This window comes from Triturus cristatus, chromosome 12, assembly GCF_964204655.1.
Source record: "Triturus cristatus chromosome 12, aTriCri1.1, whole genome shotgun sequence".
NCBI classification, from domain to species: Eukaryota; Metazoa; Chordata; class Amphibia; order Caudata; family Salamandridae; genus Triturus; species Triturus cristatus.
This window is the reverse complement of record NC_140595.1, coordinates 779,507,051-779,519,465: the sequence shown is the minus strand read 5'-3', so window position 1 is coordinate 779,519,465 and position 12,415 is coordinate 779,507,051. Positions and strand designations below refer to the sequence as shown.

Here is a 12,415-nt window from a genome sequence, read left to right as displayed (position 1 = left end):
ATGCGTTAGTCTAACACCTGATGCATGGTACTTGGTAGTACTGTTTCACTAGTTTCCTCTTTACCCGTCAAAAGAGCACTGTCACTGTTTAAACACATCAAGTGCAGTTGACGGTTTTCCGGCACTTCTGACAGCAAATATATCACTTATATTGCACACCTGCTTACCAAGCTATAACTTACAACAAAAAACAACTTAGAATTAATCACTTAGGAGAACAATTTTGTGTCCTGCTGGACACATTCTAGTGCTTTACCAGCCTCTCCCATGAGGGTTGGTCCATACACTCACCTCACATCCAACCACAGGCATAATTGATCAGGTGACCCTGCCAATAAAAAGAGCCTGAGTGCACTTGCTCGGTGCCACTTTCAAGTACTATATACTCTGTCTGCGTCCATCCTTTGCAAAGTATGTGGGCCTAGAGCCCAAAACTTTACAAAACATATTGCACTTACCAATGTTTGTTTCTCCCCTACTTACAATAGGTCCTAATATTTAGACGCTCAGTACCAATCAGAAAATAGAAACGGCGGTCAGAAAGTCCATTGGTAGAAGAGTGCAATAGTGTTGTGATTGGTTGGGATGGAGTCTTTCAAACCGCTTGTTGTGGTATGGTCTACAGGTATTGGCTGGTGGACAACATGTCCAGTTCATTGGCTGAAGGACATGCATGAGTCCCTGACGGAGATGGCTGCTAACCCCACGCTGTGCCAGCTTGTCAAGAAATGCCAGGCTTGTGTAACGCGAGCGCACAGACTGTACCCGAAGGCGCCGTGACTTGTTGAAATCCGTGCGCCTGGGTATACGAGGCGGAAGTTTCCCGAAGGTGGGAGCTAGCGAGCGAGCTCTTCTACTCACCCGACTCCTCCCCCCAGCAGCTCCTGTGACGCAATACGCAGCCGCGCGCCACCCGTGCTCTACTTCGGTGCGTATGACGTAGGCACCTCTGGTACACTGTTCCCGTCCACGAGTTATTCCCGGGTTCACTGCAGACTAGCTCTCCAGGCGCTAGTATCTGGACTCCGGATCCAGACCCACTCGCCCTCTTTGGATCCGTGCTTTTTCAATGGGGAAAAATTCCGATCAGGCATTGCTCTTTGAAAAATAATTGCACTAGGTACCAAATTAGTTTAATGTTTTCGTGATCCATGCGCCTTGCCGCCCGTGCTATCTGCTGCACCACTGTTCTGAAATATGCTGGAAATGGAGAGTGTTTTCTAAAACTGGGTGTGCAGATGCCACATTGGCCATTCCCGTCACGAGGGCAGTACCATGTCTTGCCATCAGAAGTAGTGTCGTCCCAGTTGTGGCCCTGGGGGACTTGTTGGAAACTCTGAAATCAGGGGCAGCCTTTTTAATCCCATCTACCCTATCTGGCCAAATTGTGTTGTTCTGGACAATAACTTCTTGCTCTTGTGTCTCTGGTACGTTATTGCAAGATTGCGAGTATTTAGAAACATTTCAAAAGCTACCTATAAGTTTATTGTTAATCGCATTGCACTGTATATTATATGTGAGAAAAGGGACAGTGCCCCATTTTGTGTCATATTCACTAAAATATATAATACAGTGGTAAATATATAATCTTTGGAGCAGGTAGTAGTGTGTTGGGTTTTGCTTCATCTACTGTTAAAAAACAGTTTCATTTTGAACAAATCTTACTCTCCTTTTGCCTCTGTTCTCTAATCTGACAATATTTGAGCAAAGGCTTAACGGGAGAAATACCGAAGGCATATTTCAAATACATGACTCAGAAGTGGTTTTCGCTGACGTATTCAGGGCTGCTTAATAGAAGGTGGCTTTATTTACATCTCTGTAGCTAAAAGTCCTACTGTAGCTACATTGTACAAGACTCCTCCCAGTGTCGTTGTCATTCCCTCCCAGTCACTCACAGGCTTCTCTTTTATATAGGACTGAAAGAGTGGGAATTGCACGGCCTGCTGAAGTGTCCTGCCTGGTAGCTCCAATCCTCCACTCATGCTTCTCTTTTGAGTGGCCAACAATGGGACATTTGGTATCCTGCAGCAACTCTATGTGGGCAGCGGTACAAACCTGTAGAAAGCAGGATGATTGGCTACCCTAATGGAACCTGCTCAGATCGGAAAAATTGCATTAATGAACGTGTCAATCACTAACTCTAAAGCCACGACACCCGACTCCACACCTGCCTGAACCACTAACGGTGGGCTTCCACAGAGTAGTGTGCTACCCATTCGCAAAAGCAAATCAGTGCCTTGCCAGGGGTAGTAGTAAGTGATCTAGAAATCACCATACTGGAACATTATTTTACGGGCCCGCCGGTGTTTTCATGCCAAGCAGGGTATAAACATCAGGGATACCATTAAAGTCTGTTTTTTTTGCCATTTGAAGTAGAAAAACAACACTTGCATCAGGATGACTTTCAAGGACTTGTAGTCATTTTTTATTCCGTTATAGAGTCAGGGCATCAAGTGCCTCAATGCAAAGCACTGGACTAGGTGAGCTCCTTACGTGTGTTGAAACTGGAAACTAAGAAGTTGTGAGCTCTAATTTTATCCCCCCCATTATAAGTATGGGCGATGGGGGTGAAACTCCCAGCATGCAAACCATCGTTAGCTTAAAAAAAAAAAGTCATGCTGATGAGGCTACAGAAGCCATTGGTAATTTGGCGGATATGCATGCTACCACCGGCCTTAAGGTATAGTGTGCCCTCGTGCACCTCGAAGAGGGCAAGGCATGTACAGGAGCACGGGGACAGACCTGCTGTTTAAGCTTAGCAAGTGGCTCCATGTCACCAAGGACACACAGCTCAGTTTCAGGGTTTTGCACAAATCGTTTACGGTGTATTGGTGCATAGGATCAACTAAAGTGGACCAGGACTACAACACCAGAATGCAATAGGTTGGAAAAGGAAAAAGTGGAACAGGAGCACCGCTTATCTGGATACCTTAGCCTAATGAGCTGTAGTTGTGCAGGATGAAGAGGAGCTGTTATCTGTGACCTTAGTCTAATGAGCTGTAGTTGTGCATGGTGAAGAGGAGCTGTTATCTGTTACCTAGTCTAATGAGCTGTAGTTGTGCATGGTGAAGAGGAGCTGTTATCTGTTACCTAGTCTAATGAGCTGTAGTCGTGCAGGGTGAAGAGGAGCTGTTATCTGTTACCTGGTCTAATGAGCTGTAGTTGTGCAGGGTGAAGAGGAGCTGTTACCTGGTCTAATGAGCTGTAGTTGTGCAGGGTGAAGAGGAGCTGTTTTCTGATACCCTAGTCTAATGAGCTGTAGTTGTGCAGAGTGAAGAGGAGCTGTTATCTGTTACCTAGTCTAATGAGCTGTAGTCGTGCAGGGTGAAGAGGAGCTGTTATCTGTTACCTGGTCTAATGAGCTGTAGTTGTGCAGGGTGAAGAGGAGCTGTTATCTGATACCCTAGTCTAATGAGCTGTAGTTGTGCAGAGTGAAGAGGAGCTGTTATCTGCTTACCTAGTCTAATGAGCTGTAGTTGTGTAGGGTGAAGAGGAGCTGTTATCTGGTTACCTGGTTACCTAAGTCTAATGAGTTGTGGTTGTGCTGGGTGAAGAGGAGCTGTTATCTGGTTACCTAAGTCTAATGAGCTGTAGTTGTGCAGGGTGAAGAGGAGCTGTTATCTGCTTACCTAGTCTAATGAGCTGTAATTGTCTACTGTAAAAAGGAGCTGTTATCTGTTACCTTAGTATAATCAGCTGTAGTTGTGCAGGGTGAAGAGGAGCTGTTATCTGTTACCTTAGTATAATGAGCTGTAGTTGTGCTGGGTGAAGAGGAGCTGTTATCTGCTTACCTAGTCTAATGAGCTGTAGTTGTGCAGGGTGAAGAGGAGCTGTTATCTGTTACCTTAGTCTAATGAGCTGTAGTTGCGCAGGGTGAAGAGGAACTGTTTCCGCATCCAGCAGTCTGTGGTCTGTCTTGATCATCTTGCTGATGTCCTCTCAGACTCATGGAGGCTGAGAAACATGCGCAGCGAAGAGTTTTATGGAGTGCCCAAAGTAACATTTCTCTCCACAGACTTTGTCTATAAGGTTGCTCCGCACACGTGTAACTGCCTGTGTTGGCGAGTAATTACGATTTTTCAAGAAAAACTTTAAACTATTTTAGCCTTCTCCTCCATACAACTACCTCTACTCCAGTGCAGTAAATGGTGAAACCAAAGCACCCCCTTCCCCCCCGGCCCCATTATTTTATCCAATTCTCCCTTTTGGGAGTTCGCAAATTTTGGCATATATAAGTTCCGAGATGAAGAGGTTCTTGTAAGTGCATTTTAAGAGCCCTGTGACATTCCAAGCGGATCCGACATAACCATAAATCAACAGGAATCAAATGAAGAGGGATTAATTCTCCTACCTAACCCAGGGCTTTGGCATGAATGGGCAATGAACATCTAGCCATCGTAAAGTGTGCCAGCAGTTTTACAAAGCTGCAAAACAAAAGCATAGTCATGGCTTGGCCTGCAACAACTTGGAAAATGTGCTGCAAGAAAATGTGGATGAGCCTGAGAGAAAATACCTCTGGACATATCAGCTGCATGAAAAATATATTACAATCAGTGCCTTTATCAAGTTTAGAAATAAACCACTGGTTTGGTAAAGTATATTCTTAAACGTCAGATTAAAATATCAAGTAGTGTGTAGTACCACGAGAGCCAGTAGGGTCATATGGTTTCTGAGTGTGTTGCTGAGTCGAGAGCATTAGTGAGGGAGTAAACGCCCTGTGAGTGAAGGGCGTTACAGATATTTGGGACTAAACACGTGAAGAAGAGAGATACCGTTAAATAGCAATATCGTTAAAACAATTCAGTGCAAACTAAACACATTAATTGTAGAAAAAAACTGTTTTACTGCTTGAAAAATACCCCTCTGTCAAATGTATTTTCTAGCAAAGACCTTGGACTCTTGGTATCGTTAGTTGGGGAACATACTCCAGAGTGATAGTGCATGCTTGAAATTCATTAACACTAAAGAGTGCCACCATTCCATTCACAATGCTCTCACCTTGGACGTCTTCCAGTTGCCCGTGTGGGTTGGGCAGGTGGGGGTGCCAGCTGCAACCTATAGCAAAGCTCAAAGTCTGCAGCGGTGGGGCGCCCAATGGCATTTCCCTAAGGCCTCGAAGGCTGTTTTAGGGACTGTAACAATTCTTGCACACACAAAGAACAGGAGAATAAGAGCTGAAACTTTCCTATAGTCCAAGCGAAATACAGCTAAGTCACAACCCTAGCCTGCTCACTGGAGGCGGCTGCACGTGTTCATGTGATGCTCACTGGAGGCGGCTGCACGCGTTCATGTGATGCTCACAGGAGGCGGCTGCACGCGTTCATGTGATGCTTACTGGAGGCGGCTGCACGCGTTCATGTGATGCTCACTGGAGGCGGCTGCACGCGTTCATGTGATGCTCACTGGAGGCGGCTGCACGGGTTCATGTGAGCTCCTGGCCTTAAACACGCACCAGACGCTGAACCTGTGTCTTGGATGTGGCTGCACTCATGGCACAGACGGTGTGGGACAAACTAGATTGCATGCATTCTGTCTTCATGGTTGTGAGTCCCCGTCCTTGCAGTCTACTTGCAAGCTTGGCATGCGCCTGTGTCACAGGGTGAATTGTCTTGAGTGCCATGCGCCTGTTTGTTGTGTCTGACCCATCTTCCCATGGTATGTGGCCTGCTTTTCTGCGGGCCAGGAGCCTGTAATCGTCGCCCTTCACAGGCACAGGCTACATTATTATTTTTCACCTCCTTCTCTTTTTCGCATACTAGAACAATTTTCATCAGCGGTGCTCCCCAGCATGCACGCCCCATAAAGGCAAGCGCGCCTCTTTCCCTTGATTTCATGGCCAAAATGCTTTTCTCTTGACTTGCACCTTCTTGATCATAAAATATGACTTGTTAATTACAGATCGATAGGGCAATGCAATTACCCAACTTTCTTCTCCTAAATATGCCTTTTCAATGCTCACAATATTGTCATCAAAACCCCAGGACTATTTAAATGATATTAATAAGCCTGAAGTGGAATGCCAAGATAATTGACGGTTTCCAGTGAGGTATTGACCTCCATATTATTTTAGCATAGAAAATAATTTAAAAAATGATAAAAATCAAAACATTTTAAATCTCAGAAATCAGTAGACTCTGTCCTAAATCCTGAAGGTTGCCATGTACACTTTGTAATTGTGAAGTGTTTTATGTCATTGCAGATGGGCGTACACTAAAGCAAGCCACCCGAAAGGATGTAGAAGGTGTCTCTAAAACCACTGAGGACCTTCTTCAGGAGCTTTCGTCAGACAGAAGGGTCTGTACCTCTTCTACCCACAGAAGGTTCAGTTCCATACCCGTTCGCAGCAGCAAGATGGAGAACGGCGAGGCGCAGGAGCACATGCTCTTTGGCGGTGCCTTCTCTGCAGTACTCCCTCCAGATTTCCAGGATGTGAGGTACAGACTTCTGGTTTATTCATTAATGTCTTTTATTTTGTGCTGCCGTTTTCAATGCATAAAACCGATTGACTTAGCACTTTCCTTAGTCAGCACCGTGACTGGTACTTTGTCTTTCTTGAGGCATTAATAAGTGCTGCTGGTAGATACACTCCATTTAGAGGCTTAGCTGGAAGAGGCACTCCTTGCTGGAAGCATGTAGAGGTGCTTTTGGTAGCTGTACCGCATGCTGAAAGCATTTAGAGGCATAGCTTGGTACTAGTAGCTGCACCGCATACTAAAAGCGTTTATAGGCATAGCTTGCTGCTGGTTGCTGCACTGCACGCTGGAAGCATTTAGAGGCATAGCTAGCTGCTGGTAGCTGGACCGCATGCTGGAAGCGTTTAGAGGCATAGCTCGCTGCTGGTTGCTGCACTGCATGCTGGAAGCATTTAGAGGCATAACTCGCTGCTGGTTGCTGCACCGCATGCTGAAAGCGTTTTGAGGCATAGCTCGCTACTGGTAGCTGCACTGCATGCTGAAAGTGTTTAGAGGCATAGCTCGCTGCTGGTTGCTGCACTGCATGCTGGAAGCATTTAGAGGCATAGCTCGCTGCTGGTAGCTGGACCGCATGCTGGAAGCGTTTAGAGGCATAGCTCGCTGCTGGTTGCTGCACTGCATGCTGGAAGCATTTAGAGGCATAGCTCGCTGCTGGTTGCTGCACCGCATGCTGAAAGCGTTTTGAGGCATAGCTCGCTACTGGTAGCTGCACTGCATGCTGGAAGCGTTTAGAGGCATAACTCGCTGCTGGTTGCTGCACTGCATGCTGGAAGCATTTAGAGGCATAGCTCGCTGCTGGTAGCTGGACCGCATGCTGGAAGCGTTTAGAGGCATAGCTCGCTGGTGGTTGCTGTACCGCATGCTGAAAGCGTTTAGAGGCATAGCTCGCTGCTGGTTGCTGCACTGCATGCTGGAAGCATTTAGAGGCATAGCTCGCTGCTGGTAGCTGGACCGCATGCTGGAAGCGTTTAGAGGCATAGCTCGCTGCTGGTTGCTGCACTGCATGCTGGAAGCATTTAGAGGCATAGCTCGATACTGGCAGCTGCACCGCATGCTGAAATCGTTTAGAGGCATAGCTCGCTGGTGGTTACTGCACCGCATGCTGAAAGCATTTAGAGACATAGCTCACTGCTGGTAGCTGGACCGCATGCTGGAAGCGTTTAGAGGCATAGCCTGCTGCTGGTAGCTGGACCGCATGCTGAAAGCGTTTAGAGGCATAGTCGCTGGTGGTTGCTGCACCGCATGCTGGAACCGTTTAGAGGCATAGCTCGCTGGTGTTTGCTGCACCACATGCTGAAAGCATTTAGAGGCATAGTTCGCTGGTGGTTGCTGCACCGCGTGCTGAAAGCATTTAGAGGCATAGCTCGCTGGTGGTTGCTGCACCGCATGCTGGAAGCGTTTAGAGGCATAGCTCGCTGGTGGGTGCTGCACCGCATGCTGAAAGCATTTAGAGGCATAGCTCGCTGGTGGTTGCTGCACCGCATGCTGGAAGCGTTTAGAGGCATAGCTCGCTGGTGGTTGCTGCACCGCATGCTGGAAGCGTTTAGAGGCATAGCTCGCTGGTGGTTGCTGCACCGCAGGCTGAAAGCATTGCGAGGCATAGCTCGCTGGTGGTTACTGCACCGCATGCTGAATGCATTTAGAGACATAGCTCACTGCTGGTAGCTGGACCGCATGCTGGAAGCGTTTAGAGGCATAGCCTGCTGCTGGTATCTGGACCGCATGCTGAAAGCATTTAGAGGCATAGCTCGCTGGTGGTTGCTGCACCGCATGCTGGAAGCTTTGAGAGACATAGCTCGCTGGTGGTTGCTGCACCGCATGCTGAAAGCATTTAGAGACATAGCTCACTGCTGGTAGCTGGACCGCATGCTGGAAGCATTTAGAGGCATAGCTCGCTGCTGGTTGCTGCACCGCATGCTGGAAGAGTTTAGAAGCATAGCTCGCTGCTGGTAGCTACGCTGCATGCTGGAAGCATTTAGAGGCATAGCTCGCTACTGGTAGCTGCACTGCATGCTGAAAGCGTTTTGAGGCATAGCTCGCTACTGGTACCTGCACTGCATGCTGAAAGCATTTAGAGGCATAGCTCGCTGTTGGTAGCTGGACCGCATGCTGGAAACATTTAGAGGCATAGCTCGCTGCTGGTTGCTGCACTGCATGCTGGAAGCATTTAGAGGCATAGCTCGCTGCTGGTTGCTGCACCGCATGCTGGAAGAGTTTAGAAGCATAGCTTGCTGCTGGTAGCTACACTGCATGCTGGAAGTGCTTAGAGGCATAGCTCGCTACTGGTAGCTGCACTGCATGCTGGAAGCATTTAGAGGCATAGCTCGCTACTGGTAGCTGCACTGCATGCTGAAAGCGTTTTGAGGCATAGCTCGCTGCTGGTTGCTGCACTGCATGCTGGAAGCATTTAGAGGCATAGCTCGCTGTTGGTAGCTGGACCGCATGCTGGAAACATTTAGAGGCATAGCTCGCTGCTGGTTGCTGCACTGCATGCTGGAAGCATTTAGAGGCATAGCTCGCTGCTGGTTGCTGCACCGCATGCTGGAAGAGTTTAGAAGCATAGCTTGCTGCTGGTAGCTACACTGCATGCTGGAAGTGCTTAGAGGCATAGCTCGCTACTGGTAGCTGCACTGCATGCTGAAAGCGTTTAGAGGCATAGCTCGCTGCTGGTAGCTGCACCGCACGCTGGAAGCGTTTAGAGGCATAGCTTTCTGCAACACTCCTTGGTGGTAGCATTTAGATGTGCCGCTGGTAGCTGCACCACATGCTGGACATGTTTATAGGCATAGCTGGGTTCTACACTGTTAGAAATGGGATTTCTGGTTGGCTGAGGCTTGCGCCAAAGCCAGGCAGAAACCACCACTCTAGTCAGGGCTGGGGAGTTACACGCCAAAGATAACCCCTGCTCACCCCCTTGGTAGCTTGGCACGAGCAGTCAGGCTTATCTCTGAGGCGATGTGTAAAGCATTTGCGCGCGCACCCAGCAACAACACCCAAGGCCCACCACAAAGGAAACTCCACACAAGGTATTATATAAAAATAACCTTTGTATTATACACAACACATTAGATGAAAACACACACTTTACAATGTGCCAACAGGCACGGGCAGAATTTACAAGGGATTATATATACAGGGGACAGGGCCACATGGACCACTGTCAGGAATTAGCACTTTGTAGAAATAGCACTTAGAACGTAGGAATAATATTTTAGAACATAGCACACAATAACATATATAACACACAATCAGTAACTCCTGATAACCAGAAAGCACCACCTACGCAACCCTAACCACCTTAGGAAAATACTGCGCAGGGAATCAGGACCTCACCAGTACCACCTGTACTAGGAGAAAAACAACCACCTAAGTATCACTCTACCTGTAGGGGTCTAAGCACATAAACACATGATGCATAAAATACATTCAGAGGTGTAAAGCAAAGCACATGACGCATAAACACATTCAGAGGTGCAAACACAAGGCACATGACGCATAAAAGCACAACCTACACTAGGAAAGACCTTCCCCTACGCATAGGTACAGCTAGCAATCAACATAGCATAAAGGCATTGCGCAGGCGCAAAAATACATATGTAAACATCAACAGGTACCCTAGGTGAGGGCACGACACAGCAAAACTGTCCCCATGCCGACCTGGCCTTTCAGGGGCTCAAACGCCCTTTGTCCACAAAGTCAGGGCTGGACTGCGCAGGCTGGGCAAGCCAGGCGCACAATGTACAACCTAAACGTTGCAGCTGCCCACTAAGTGCTGGGCAGCTGGGAAAAGGAGTGTGGGCACCACGGTGCCCTTTAACACATATGCTGCACTTGGAGCCTCTCTGGGCTCTGCAAAAACAATGCCCCCAAACGTTGGAGCCTGTTAGGGCTCTGAAATATACAATGCGTGCCCTTGTTGGAGCCTCTCGGGCTCGGGAACACTGCCTTCGGGGGAGTCCCTCGCGGGGGACTCTCTAATTATGCAGCTGCCCCCCTGAGCCTTGCAGGCTCAGGAATAGCTGGGGGGCGCGTTGGAGCCTCGCAGGCTCTTTGACCAGCGTGGGGCAACGTTGGAGCGGCCCGCTGCCTTCCGGGGCCGCTCTTTCCTGCCAAACCAATGCCCCCTTTCTGTGGGAGCGCACTCGCGCTCTGGGCCCATCAACACTGTCCCGTCGGAGCCTCACAGGCTCAAGCACCACTGCCCTCACTCACCGGGATCCTGGCGGAGGCGGCGCTAGCGTCTCCGAAGGCGGCGGGGCTCTCCTCTTCCTCCTGAGAGCCCCGCTCGGGCAGCCAGGACCTCAGGGACCCTTCGCTTCTCGGGCGAGGGCACCGGGGCGCAGAGTCGGCTCCTACCTGCTCCGGGGGCCAAACAAACCGTCGCGAGTCCACGAAGGGAGGCGGGGTAGGCTCCCGCCCTCCTACTTCCTGTTGTCCCGGAGTCCCGCCCCCGGCCTGCCTGACTTCCTTCGAGCCCGGCCGCGGCGGTGACTTCTCTCGGCAATAAGAGGGGTAGGCTCCCTCGCGATATGAAATATACGGCGGGGTGGGCACCCGCCGTGAAATTAAGACAAACAAGCGGGGTGGGCACCCGCCAACGACCACGGCAATGTCCCTGGCAGGGTGGGCACCTGCCAGGGGACTTCAGAATCTGTACAGACGGGGCAAACGCCGGGTGGGCACCGGCTTTCAGAAATAAAGCGCTCTGAGCGCTAAAAGGCAAATAAAAGCGCTTCCAGGCGCTTGAGGCACACAAATAAAGCACTCCCAGCGCTTAGGCAAATCCAAACGCTGTGGGGGAAAGAAAAGCGCTTCCAGGCGCTTAGGGATGCAAATAAAGCGCTCCCAGCGCTTTAAGAAGGATAACAACAAAGTCCAGCAAAGGTCTCCCCTGCACACAGCAAGGCAGGGGTGGGGGCAAGGCTGGACCCAGAGCCAGCTCTCTGGGCCTCCAGGCAGGGAGGTAGTCCAAGTGGCGGTCGTCTGGTCCAGCGGCAGCAGCAGCAGTCCCCCTCAGGTAAGATCCTGGCAGAGAACAGTTTCTGTGGGGACACAGCCCCATTTTTATACAGCAAACCTCTTTGTTCTGGGTTCAGGGTGAGGGGGAAAACCAGTCGCAGCTGGTTGGGGAGCACCCTTGATGTGCTCAGCCCCTCACTCTATTCATTGGCAGGGCTAGGGTCGTCAGTCGCACCGCAGGGGGCGGGGCCAGCATTGTGTGTGGAAAACCCTGTCCTATTCAGGACCCAGGTGTACTCCTCCCACCCATCTAGCTGCTGATCTCCCCATTCACCACTGGGTGACTCATCCTGACTCTGGGGAATCCCTAGCCCGTCACATGACATGACCAGCCAATCACGCGACAGACACACTGCACACAGAAGTGCCCACTTCTAGAAGTGGCACTTCCACACTAGGTACATGCACGCCGCACACATCATCGCGCAGCATTCACTCCCACGAGTCCGCACATACCAAACTCGGGCCTGCACACCCCACGCATCAGGAACTACTAGGGACACATACATTCCCCATGCATTCCTATTGGAGGGCAGGCCTATCTCACCACATGCACTCAGAGCGCGCACGCACTTTACCCTGGGACACAGGGAAAGTGCGCAGAAACCAAAAATCACCACACCAAGTCACCAATAAAAAGCAAAAAGTTCAGGGGTGAACCTGCCAGAAGGGCCAAGTCCAACACAACCCCCTTCCAGCCAAAACGCAGGGCAGCCCAATCACCACCGTGATGGACTTCCCTGCTTGGGGCGATAGAACACGGACGCGGGCCCGCAACTGCAGGGACACCCTCCGGTTCTACGCCACGGTGAACCCATGGAATTCTTTCTAACACCACTGTCTGGACCAACTGGGCTACCCCACTGGTACTCCCAAGCTGTCTGCGGCCAAGACCAGGCCCTAGGCCACCCAGGTGCCACCGG

At 49.9% G+C, this 12,415-nt stretch overlaps 1 protein-coding gene across 4 annotated transcripts in view; it reads left to right on the top strand.

Annotated features, from left to right (window-relative positions):
• Positions 1-655: 655 nt before the first annotated feature.
• Positions 656-12,415, top strand: part of RANGRF (RAN guanine nucleotide release factor) — a 39,660-nt gene continuing 27,900 nt past the window's right edge. The window contains exons 1-2 of one of the 4 annotated variants that reach the window (XM_085638070.1): positions 656-928; positions 6,200-6,434. In XM_085638070.1, coding sequence (XP_085494196.1) covers positions 6,352-6,434 — 83 coding nt within the window. In that variant the 5' untranslated portion in view covers positions 656-928; positions 6,200-6,351. Of the gene's footprint in view, positions 1,428-6,199; positions 6,435-12,415 lie in introns of all 4 variants that reach the window. The other 3 variants (XM_085638069.1, XM_085638072.1, XM_085638071.1) reach the window with 3 other exon arrangements.